At 33.8% G+C, this 12,162-nt stretch overlaps 1 protein-coding gene across 1 annotated transcript; it reads right to left on the reverse strand.

Annotated features, from left to right (window-relative positions):
* Positions 1 to 5,295: 5,295 nt before the first annotated feature.
* LOC115707670 (uncharacterized) lies at positions 5,296 to 8,428 on the reverse strand. The gene is made up of 3 exons (XM_030635696.2): positions 8,167 to 8,428; positions 6,683 to 7,108; positions 5,296 to 6,326 (listed from the first exon to the last, which is right to left on the reverse strand). The coding sequence occupies exons 2-3, from the start codon at positions 7,073 to 7,075 to the stop codon at positions 5,490 to 5,492; spliced, it is 1,230 nt and encodes a 409-aa protein (XP_030491556.2). The 5' UTR covers positions 7,076 to 7,108; positions 8,167 to 8,428; the 3' UTR covers positions 5,296 to 5,489.
* Between the last annotated feature and the right edge of the window lie 3,734 nt (positions 8,429 to 12,162).

Genomic DNA, 12,162 nt, shown 5'->3' on the forward strand with positions numbered 1-12,162 from the left:
AGAAGTTAGTATAATTTTATGTAATATCAATCTTTATACAATTCCCCGGCAACGGCGCCAAAAACTTGTTGCTATAATTTTAAACACTACGCAAGTATACGCAATCAAGTAGTAAATCTCACACAGGTGAGGTCGATCCCACAGGGAATTGGATTAAGTACCACTAAATTATACTTATGATTCTATTCAGTAAATCGGAAGCAATTATGATTTAAAAACAGTAAAATATGAAAGAAATTCAGAAAACTTAATAACGCAATTTAAAGTTGAGCAAGATGAGATAATAGGGAGGAGAATCCTGTTGTTGTTTACCCAAATCGTTAATGATTAATTACTATCCTATTCTTGAAGTGAATGACAGATTATGAAATAACCTAGCTCCTTTCAGATCTTCTAGATTCTAAAACACATGTTATCTAATTAATTCCTTAATTAAACTAACATGAAATTAGCATTAAGTAATAATCTACTCGTCACATAAGTCATGCAAATACTTTCGTTTCACATAGAACATCGATTATCTTAATTTTAGCATTCTCAATTCTCACTTTTCAGATTTTGAATTGAGATCATAAAGCATGCACAAGGTGATCAATCTTAAACATGAAATTAAGAACAAATTAAGATAATTTCACACACAAGAATTGAGGAATGGTAATTAAACATTAACTAGGCAAAACATTAAACAACAATCATCATCCTCCCTAAATGGGGAATTTAGTTCAGAAACAAATCCATAACCATTCCTATAGCAATATTCAACATAAATAAATTAAAGAGGAATAAAGAAAAGAACTGTTGGTGGATGAATTCTGGATCTTCACTTCAATCTCTGTGCTCTTCCTGCCGCTCTCAGCTGTATTTTAGGGTTTCTGATCGCTCTCCCTGACTTCCAATCGCAGTTTTCTATTTATAACTAATTTTTAGGGTTCGTCGGACAAAAATACCCCTGACCGTACGGACGCTCGCCGCGGCCAAAAGTGGTCTCGCCGCGGCCAAAAGTGCATCAAAAAACTACGTTTCTGCCCAGACTTTCTAGCCGCGGCCATGGAAATCTCGCCGCGGCGAGATGGAATTTTCAGCTTCGACATCTTTTAGTAAAATGGGCATAACTTTCTCATACGAACTCCAAATGGGCTGATTCAAGATGCTTTGGAAAGATAAGAAAGAGATCTAAAACTTTTATGTTTTGACTTTTTCCAAAATATGATCAAAACATAGTCGAATTTAGGCTTGAAGTTTCAGCTTTATTCTCTTTTAAAATTTTCTCTATTTTATAGATCACTGTTTTCTGAAATTTGTCCAATTTATACATTCCAAGTGTTGAAACCTGAAATCAAAGAAAACAAGCGTAATTCTATTCCAAAAATAATAATAAAGAAGAAAAACAACTATAAAATGTGACCCGAAACTTAGGCTAAAAATAGCCTAACAGCCAAACTGGCCCTAAGTCCTGTTGGGAAGATAGCATGACTGTTGAGGGCTTGTGTCCTACAGCGGTAATGTTGGAGTCAGATTGTCTTGTGTTGGTTAATGCTATTAATAGCAAGAGCCATATTCTGTCTCCTCTTGGTCTTATTGTTTCGGATTGTATTTCTCTTATACGATCCTTTTCTAGTTTTGATATTTCAGTTCAGTTTGTTAAACGATCTGGGAACCAAGCGGCTAACTGGTTAGCTCGTTCTTCTGGTTCATGTCCTGATCGTATTTCCAGTAGGGGGTCTGTCCCTTCTGGTTTGGAAGCTATTTTGTTAGCTGATTTGCTTTAATGAAAGTTGCAATCTTTGTTTCAAAAAAAATAATATAATGTCTTTTAACAATTCGTGAATTAGTATGGCCGCCTTATTATATAGCAGCCTATAAATAGGGTATCACTTTAATCCAAATTTTGGTTTCCAAGCCATATATTACACTCTCGAAATTCTAAGAATCTCCATTGCTATAAATTCACTAAAAACTCTAATGTAATAATTGATGGTCTTTTTTTTCTTTTATCTCCAATATTATTTAATTTATTCTTCAATCTCTATAATCATATAATTAATTGGAATTCGATCACCTAACATCAATAGTTAAATAATAAAAAGTTCAAAAAAAAAATATCTATTTATTTAATTATGAAACACCATCTTCAATTTAAATTAAATTAAATTAATCAAACACTCAAATGCTTCATATGTGAATGAGGAACTCAGTAGATCATAGATCCAAAGTTCAACATTTGCCACAATATTGGTTTTCAATGTCTTTGTCTGTAATTAGTTAAAGCTTTGTTAAGAAAAGAATCTTAAATGATAATTTTGAGGTTCTATGTAAAGGAGTGAGATTTTCAATTTGTCATTATTATTGGACTATTCCACTTGGTTGAAAGAAGTAGCCAATGTGCTTACAATTTCAATCCATTTGAAAAAGATCTCGTCATTCCCAATCTCTCCCATTTACACTAGTTGTATATCTTAAGTAAAGAATCTAAATTTGGCCCCTAAATGGAAAATAAGAGCTTCAATTTCGTAGTTTTACAAAATACTGTCACATTTACACGTTTCATTACTCTAATATATAGCCTCAGGCACATCATATGTCAACAAAGCTGCTCTTTTCATAATCAGGACCAGTTGTTGATTAGACTTTCCAAAGAGATCTCTCTATTCGTTGAAAGTAACAGACAAGACAAAGCTTGTGGAATGGCATCTATTTGTTTTTCCATCTTATTTTTCCTCTGTTATAGTTTTTTCTAGTCCAAAAATAAATGGGAGAAAGTGTTTTCTGTACCTCATTAAATTAAAAATTGTTTTGTTAAAGTTGTTGATATCATGGTGTTAATGATATTGTCTTTTTTCATTATTATCATTAAAAATTGAGTTTTATAAACATATATAAATAAATAAATAATAATGGTGATTTTAACAAATAATAGGGGAAAAAAAAGCAAGATAGAAATAAATAGAGTTGTCCACAAAATCCAGAACATTGGGTAAGAGTTAGCTAGAGAAATATATTTTTTTAGAAAAATGATTATTCATATTAATGAAATATAAGAGGAGCATCATCACATGGGAATGCCAATCATGAAAAGATGTGAATGAGACAATGGCAGAGGATTTGGTGGAGCCACATAAATGCATAACTCATTTGTCTATCCCACAACAACCCCTTCTCTCTTCTCTTTTTTAAAATCTTATATAAACAAAAAGGCCTAGCTCCCACCAGATACATACATACACCATTCTTTTAATATCTTCTCTTTGCATTTCTGTCTACCAAAATGTAGAATTTGGCCTTCATTTTTATATACAATATATATATATTTATCTTTTTTCATTAGAATATTCTGAGCTAAAGAATGACAGTCTGGAACTTTCTTGCGTTTTTTAGTGTCTTACACCCACCTGTGTATTATCAATTACCCCATTATAAGAAGAAGAGAGCATGTGGAATTTATATTTATTGATTTGTTAGAATCATATGTAATCTAATATGATCTCTTGTAAACACATGCTTATTTATAAGCCTAGCTGGTTGCTCAACTTGTTTTCCAATAAAATTGGTTAAACAAAGGAAGCAATCCTATAATATCATTGAAAGCCCAACTTTTTTTAAGCTACATATCCAATAACCCTACTGGACTTGGGTTTCCATTTTAGAGGCCTAAATATTTAACATGTCCATTAAAGGGTTTGACCTGCAAAGCAAGGGGGAAGAAAAGGAAAAAGGATGAAAAAAATTTAGAACTGCTGATTGTTAATATTATTTTTGCTGATTCTCCTATTATTTCGTCACCTTAAAAAGTCAACTTTTTGTTTAGGCAGTGATGCCAGATAAGCTTGATAACAGCCACCGAAGTTGGTCCTTTACAAATTAACATGGCAAAAACGTTTATGTACTGTCTTTTAAACATGTGAATTCTTCCAAGTTCCAACTGATGAATAGAATACCATCTAGTTTATTTGAATTAAGTTTTAATTCGCCATATCAATTGGGAATAATGATTATTCTTACCATTATTTTATATGTCCATGTATATTTACTCGAGTTATGTGTGAATTGTACATGTAAGTGTAGGTAGTGCTGCATGTGAACATTGTTTCACATGAAATAAATAGTAAAGTCATATATATAAGAACATCACCTACTCCACTAATCACCAATTAATTTTGAGATAGAATCTCATAATTCTCAACATGCATCAGAGTCATATCTCTTGCGGACATATGAATACTACTCCAGTCATCATTTAACATTGGTTTTTTTTAAGTTGAAAGATTGCTCAGGAAGAAAGTTTTACACATTCTTCATTACAAGTTACAGTCTCTGAGGTTCCATTTCTATCCAAAAAGGCTAGCTCAAAATGTTAGTAGTTCTGTATTTTTAGATTATTGTAGAGTTAAGAGATACTTATGATTTTGAAAGGAAAAAATTATTAGTTCTTGGGCAACAACCTTTGACCTTCAATTATTCTGAATTTCATAGGTAAACCAGTAGATGATTGTATTAGACTATAGAAATGTAATAGAACCCTACAAATGAAGGGCACTAAGAATACAAAAGATTTTTTTTACTCTACATGTACATATAATTTGCAGAAAATGAAAGTACAGCAAAACAAATTCTATATGAATGAGCTGTGACAAAAGGTTTCGGTAATAAAAAAAAAACCTTTTGTTGTCATTCCATCCATATCAAGCCACAATATTAGTTCTGACTTTCTATGTTTCAGCTACAGAAATCTAAGTCTTATTGGTGTCTTGAAGAACTGCAACAATCCAGCCATAATGAAAATCCTGGCTTTATCACAAGCTATCTCACAAAACTTGCCTGGAATGGAAGGCAATTGCTCAACGTCATCTTTCGACGCTAGGGAGCAAGGTGTAGCAGCCTTGTGAAACCCAGAGAAGCACCAAAACTCTCCTCATATTGGGAGTTTCTTTACAGAGCCTAATTGGTATAATTATGGTCCTTTAGAAATTCTTATGAAGCAAGATAGCATGAAATAGCTTCCTCACAACATAGAGTAATCTGAGTTATCTGTCATAATAGGTCAAAAAATAAATACATAAGAAATAAGTAGCATGATTTCAAACGAATTAACTTTTGTACCCCAGTATCAACACTGCACAACACATCAAGATCCAAAAGGTTCAGTGTTATCAGTGGTTTCTTAGTTTATAAATAAAATAAACTTAAGAGAAGGTAGAGCCTAATATGCAAACCTCCGTGAAATACAGCAGAATGATTAAATGTCTTTTTTAAAAAAACTAATCAATTTGTGTGCAAATCATTAACAAAATCATGCAATGACAGAAAAGAAGATAAATTATATTTAACAAAGAAAAGAACAGTAACATGTATTTTTCAAATTCACCAGAGTAATTTATAAGCATTAAAGGGAAAACTTCTATCCATTTTCTTACAGTGCAGCAAGTTGCTGGAGAAAATACTAATCACATTCTACAGCTATATGAAAAATTTCAAGGCAAAGATATTTTCTGTCATCTAAGTTGTACGCTGGTATCTGCCGAAACCAAGTTTCTGATTTCCAGCAAATGTTCATCATTTGATATATGGAGTGAAAGTCGGAGATTAGTCATCAATTCTTCTTGTTCCCAACTTAAAGGTCCTGATGCATGCAATACTTCTATAGTACAACGGTAAGCATGCAACTCTAACCTATGGATCTCATCAGCCAATTCATTATTTCTTGGAAGGAGACAGTATCCATCTTCATATCTCGAATGACATAAAGATTCAGCATTGTTATAATTCAGGTCCACTACAGGACTTGCAGTAACGCGACCAGGTGATGAATAATAATTATTGCTACTGATGCTACAACTACCGACTGAACTTGCAATACTGTTAGTGTCATCTGATTCTCTATTTACTGCGACTGAATATCCAACATTACCACTTTGCTTTTTCTCCAAGCTCACTTCAGGAAGACAGGTTCTTCTGATGTTAAATGAAGCTAATTCTTTTTCGCCTTGCATATCTCTTGGTAAAGCAGCATCTGCCTGTTCAGCTAATACAGAATGATTCTTAGCAAACACTCGGTGACATATTCCCCCATTGTCAACAACTCTACATTTCTGAGATGTTCTCGCGTGCACATCAGCTTGAGAATTGCAGTAAGAGAATCCTCTTTTCGGTGTTTTTGATGAGGAAAATTGGGGTTCCTGAAATTTTCGTTTTTTCATAACTGGAATTTGGTGACCAATTATTCGTGAACTTATCCTTATGTTTGTCTTCTGATTTTGGAAGCTTGAATTTTGATTTTTCTCTAAAGTTAAATTTTCATTATCTTTCCCATTATCATAATTTCTAGAACCCTGCGTCCACAAGAGAGAAAAATAGACAAAAGTTGGCAAACAGAGTATGGCAATAGAAGAACCAGAAAAAGAAAAGAAAAATGAAAACAGAAAGGAAAAAAGAAGAAAGAATAATCAGACAATTCTTCTTGCTTTTCTTGTATGCAAGCTAGTTAACCGTGGTAAAAGATGTTGAAATTGAAAGATGATAGAGATAGAACCATCAAGCAAGTATAAAGCAATAAAACAAAACACACAGTCAGAAAACTACAACACATTTCAATCCACAGCCTACAAGCATAAACATATACTAACCCAAGAAAACTAGAACAAACGAGGAATTTTAAAAGGGTTAATGTGAATTAAAATCTAGTTACCTTTCCAATCACAATCCACTGATCATCTTGCCAAGACTGTCTGACTCGGATGTCCAATTTAGTAGCTTTATATTCTTGAGAAGATCCAACAAGCCTGAGCAAAACATACTTTGTTCCTAAAACTTTTAAAATTGTTGCCATTTTCCAAGAAAAATTGTGAAAAAACTCCACAACATCACCGCAAAGAAAATCATCTGAAACATCCAACGACGGTGGGCAAGGCCTAATGTCCTTTCTAGATACCCTCTCCACAACAGTGTTACTCCCTAGTCCATCATATCTAACATTGTAGTTGTGACCATTACCACTTATTATCTCAGCACATTGCCAGGAGCCTGAAGGCATTTCTTTCTTACTCAGCACCTCAACTTTGCTTCCTTTTCTAAATCTCATGGTGCTGTCTGACTGTCACCTGAAAGTACAAATCTGGGGAAGAAGAACAAAACGAATGTAAGAGACGAAGGCAAAAAAAAATCAAATGTAAAGAGTCAATAACTGTAGAATTGTAATCATAACATTCAGACAGACCATCACTAGTTATTGAGGTGCTAGAACAACATCTATGTACATATATATATGAATCAAACATCCAATATTTGGGGAATCACAGTATGAAAATTAGGTATCATGTGATTATGTTTTGTGTATTGCAACCAAGAAAAATAATTTCACAAACAATGGGGAAAGCAAAATCGGTGGGATAATTATAATCACTGAAAGGTAAACAGACATAATTACACAGTTTGCATCCTGACTTCTCATATATAATTCACGATTATAAAACACACATATATATAGTGTATATGTATAAATATTAACTTTCTATTTAATTTATTCTTGAGAGTTTATCTTGATATAACCTCAACAGCCAAGAAGTCAATTGCACAAGTATTCCAGTTATTTCTTCCACTTTCTCAACAACCAAACAGAGCATGAAATCACCGATTAAATACTCCTATAACATAATTGAAAACAACTAACTGAATATAAATAAATTATTCTCGATGATCAGATTTTAAAAGACACACTTGCAAGCAGATTATGCTCTTTAGGGTAGCTAAGAAAAAGTGCAAAGTAAGTGAAAGAATCAATTTTTCTTTTTAAAACATAACCCTAATAATTAAATCTTCAAACATTGCAATCAACTTACCCCAAAACAAATAATTTTCGTTCAATTCAACCTTTCTCACTCCATAATACCACATCTAGAAAATACATAACTAATGAAATTTTCTATTTTTTTCTTCCTCCGTTTTTCTCGGAAACCAAACATGGGTCGAGAAAATCTAACAAAAAAAAAAAAAGAGCAAACCCAATACTCTTTTTGCAAATTAATAATGATCCATAAGCAGAAATCGAAAAACTATCAAGTAAATTTTACAACCAAGAGAAAGATATTCAAGACATTCAAAACAAAGTTGATAAAAAAATCAAAAATCAAATTGAAATGCAGAGAGAGAAATAAAATAGTCTTTTTCACTAACCTTTTTCGATTCAGAGAGAACGGTCGTTTCAGAGATTCATCACTTTGAGATGATTATTGTTATTGTTGTGGTTGTGTTTGTGTGTGCCTTTTTCTGTTTGGTTTTGTTTACAAAAAAAAAAAATACAAAAAGTTAAATAAATAAATAAATATAATTTTCTGTGTGCACAATTTATATATATTTAAGTTTTTTAACTTATAATTTTTTGGTGTTGCTTAATGAAAAATTTGCATTTAAAAAAAAAAAAAAAAAAAAAAAAAAACCTTATAATTTTTTGTTTTATAAAATTAATTTAATATTGTAAAATTTGGGTATTTATTTAAATGGACAAAAAATAGAGCTTAATAAACAACGAATATGGTATGGTTTGTATGCGAAGTTGCCAACTGCCCAAGAATAGCTTGTTGAGGTGGAAAATTAACCGACTACATCTTTGGGTAGACAGGGTGAGGTGAGGTGAGGGTGTGGATTACGCATACCTCTTTTTTGAATTACTCATAATAATTTTATCTAATAGTTTTCTAAATATTTATAGGTAGTTCTTAGTAACACTACCACTCACTTTTTTTATCTTCACATCCTCTAATTAACTAATTCTTTCTAATTATATAACCATTCAATATAATTTTTAAAATTTACTTTCAACGCAAAATTAAGTTGAATAGAGCATGACTTTAATTTCCCGTAACGAATCCAATAAAATCGAGTTTAATAAAACACATAACTTTTTTTGTTCCATTAAAAAAAATCAAATTTCGTATTGAACATGTAACCAAAACCAAACACAACTTGTTTCATTAAACTCGGTTTTATTGGATTCGCCACGAGAAACTAAGGTCATGCTCTATTCAAGTAAGTTTTGAAGCAAGGGCAAGGGTTTCCATTATATGTTATTACCTGAAATATTCTTTTAATGGAAATATTTCCAAAGTTTCTACAGATTTCGAGATTAAGGATGTAGTCTTCTGTTTATATCCTCTTAAGGCCCCGAGGCCTGACGAATTCTCAGTGTGTTTCTTTCGCAAGTATTGGGACGTTGTGGGAGCTAGTTTGTGTGCTACTGTCAAAGATTTCTTCTCAAGTGGAGTGTTAGACCCTAATCTCAATAACACCTTTATTTGTCTTATCCCAAAAGTGGAATTTCCCCATTGTGTGGATCATTTCCAGCTGATAAGTCTATGCAATTTTTCGTATAAAGTCATTGCAAAGATTTTATCGAATAGGCTAAGACCACTCATGAATGATCTGGTTTCCCCTTTCCAGTCTGCGTTCATTCCTGGTCGATGGATAGCCGTCCTCTATACTCACTCAAGAAATCATTCATAAGATTCGTCAGAAGAAAGGCTATGGGGGTCTTATGGCTTTAAAGCTCGATATGCACAAGGCCTACGACAAGATGGAATGGAGTTTTTTGGATAAAGTTCTTTGTGCAAATGGCTTCAATGATAGAAGCCGAAAGCTTTTGATGGCTTGTGTGACAAGTGTATCGTATGCGGTTCTTTTGAATGGTTGTCCCCTCAAAAAGCTGACTCCTCAGCGTGGCCTACGACAAGGAGACCCTCTCTCCTCGTTTTTATTTCTCCTTTGTCAAGAGGTTTTATCGAAACTCATAACTAAGGCGGATGTACAAGGTTTGGTTCATGGTATCAAGATAGCTCAGTCAGCAATCCCAGTGTCTCACCTCATGTTTGCAGATGACACTATCCTTTTTTCCTGTGCCAAAATGAATGAAGCTAAAAAGTTGATGGAATGCCTCTCAACTTATGAAAAATGGTCAGGGCAATCTTGTAGCAAATCGAAATCTAGTGCCTTTTTTCGAAGAACCTGTGTAGTGGAAGGAAAAGCAACATTTTGGGTATTCTCAATATTGATCAAGCATGTGATACAGAGAGGCATTTGGGCAATCCATTCGTTTTCAAAATAAGGAAAAATGAAGACTACTTGAGGCTAAAGGAAAGTATGCTGAAAAAACTAGAAGGGTGGAAGATGAAACTTATTTCTTATGTCGGGCATTTAACCTTAATCAAGTCAGTGACTTCGGCCATGCCAATCTATGCTATGTCCACATCTAAGATTCCTTTGGCTAGTTGTCGAAAGCTTGATGCATTAATGAGAAAGTAATGGTGGTCAGGAAATGTGGATCGAAATAGATATTTCGCTCTCAAGGCCTGGGATAGGATTTGCTAACCAAAAGTTTCTGGAGGATTATGTTTAAGAAGATGTGAAGACATGAACAAAGCATTGTTAACCAAGCTGGCATGGAGTTTGGCAACCAAAGAACAGAAACCATGGGTCTCTTGCTTGCTGAATAAATACTGCAAGTTCGAGAGCTTCTGAAGTGTGAGAAGTAAGAGTAGTGATTCATTCCAATGGAAGTGTATTTTGGATACAAGAACAATGATCCTCAAAGGCTCGATCTCAGTTGCTGCTTCGAGGGATTCAATAAATTTCTGGCAACATCCATGGATTCCTTGGTTGGAGTATCAAGAATTTATGGCTTTAATGAATGGCATGAGGAACAGAGGGTATACAATCAAATCTTTGGCGGATATTTCCACAGGAAATGAATGGAATGAGGAGCTGGTCTTACAAGTTTTTGGTATTGATTTGGGAAATTGTATCCTCTCCATTCCAAGGATACCAATTCCATTTCAAGACCAGGTTTATTGGAAAAACACCCAGAACGGGCAGTTTTCTATGAAGGCAGCCTATAATGTTGAACAATCTTGGAGATTTGACCCAACAAAAGATATTTGAAAGTGGATTTGGGATGCTGGAATTCATCCTAGGTTTTCAGTGTTATTTTGGAGAATTTTGAATGATGCAATTCCTACCAAGAACAGATTACACTTTTGACAAAGTGTGTAATCTGTGTGATGCTGAGGAGGAAAGTCATTTGCACTTGTTTTGTAGATGCAGTTTTTCTAAATCCATATGGTTTGGAGGAAGTAAACCAATTAGAATTGGTGATATCACAGGAGACTCTTTGATATGTTTGTTGGAAAATCTGGTTTCATCTTTCTCAGCAATATCAACAAGTGACGGTAGGACTGGGTTACTCAACTACATCAGCTGTGTTTTCTCTGTTATTTGGCAACAAAGGAATACTTTCTACATCAACAATATCCTTGCTAATCCTTTTTTGGCCTTGGCAAAGGCTGAAAAAGATTTTTTGGAACTACAGAATATGTCTTGGTCTAATAGGGGAGGACATCTCGGGGGTAATCAGGCCATGGAAAGCTCAATGAATGAGGCGATAGTACTACCTAGAGACATACTGGTTCGTCATGTTTTCTTCACTGATGCTTCATGGGTGAGAGGGGAAGCTGGCATTGCAGCAATATCCGTTGATACTAGCTCTAGATGCTGGTTTGTCAACTCCCAAAGACAACAATTGCAGTCAGCATTGGAAGGTGAATTCAGAGCAATTCTCCTTGCTCTGTCCTGGGCAGTTGATCTAGGATGGCGAGAGGTGCTTATTCTATCAGATTCAAAAGTGGCAGTTCAAGCTTTGTCTTCGTCAAAGGGTTGTCCTGATTGGAAGGTGTCTAGTGTGTTTTACTCTACAGTTAATATTTCTAAGAGTTTTCTAGTTTGTAATTTATGCTTTATTAATCGTAGTCTTAACTCTTTGGCGGATGGTATAGCTAAAAAAGCTAGAGTTGCTAGCGATTCGGTTGTTTTGTATCAAGGGGAGGGCAATCCCCCTGTGATTCCCATCAACTTTATCTTTTAATGAACAAGCTGTTCTTTCAAAAAAAAAAAAAAAAAAAGAACTTATAGTAAAATGGTCCAATAACCAAATTAAACTTTTCTTGATATTCCATATGACCTTTAACCTTGATACTCTTAACTAGTTCAAAGCAAAATAATAAAGTGTCATCAATGCAAGAAACATGTCTCCTTGTTGATTTTTCAATTGATTTGCTAGTTAGTTGTATCAACTTGTATTTATTTATTTATTTATGTTAGTAGCAGTAAGTAATTGTTAGAAAT

Source organism: Cannabis sativa, chromosome 1 (genome assembly GCF_029168945.1).
Source record: "Cannabis sativa cultivar Pink pepper isolate KNU-18-1 chromosome 1, ASM2916894v1, whole genome shotgun sequence".
In the NCBI taxonomy this organism is placed as follows: Eukaryota; Viridiplantae; Streptophyta; class Magnoliopsida; order Rosales; family Cannabaceae; genus Cannabis; species Cannabis sativa.

What these genes read in the sequence shown, in the direction of transcription:
- LOC115707670 (XM_030635696.2), bottom strand. Translation starts at nt 7,075, where the DNA reads ATGAGATTTAGAAAAGGAAGCAAAGTTGAGGTGCTGAGTAAGAAAGAA. An exon ending in AGTGGATTGTGATTGGAAAG is followed by an intron (nt 6,327 to 6,682) that starts GTAACTAGATTT and finishes TTGTGGACGCAG; the next exon opens with GGTTCTAGAAATTATGATAA.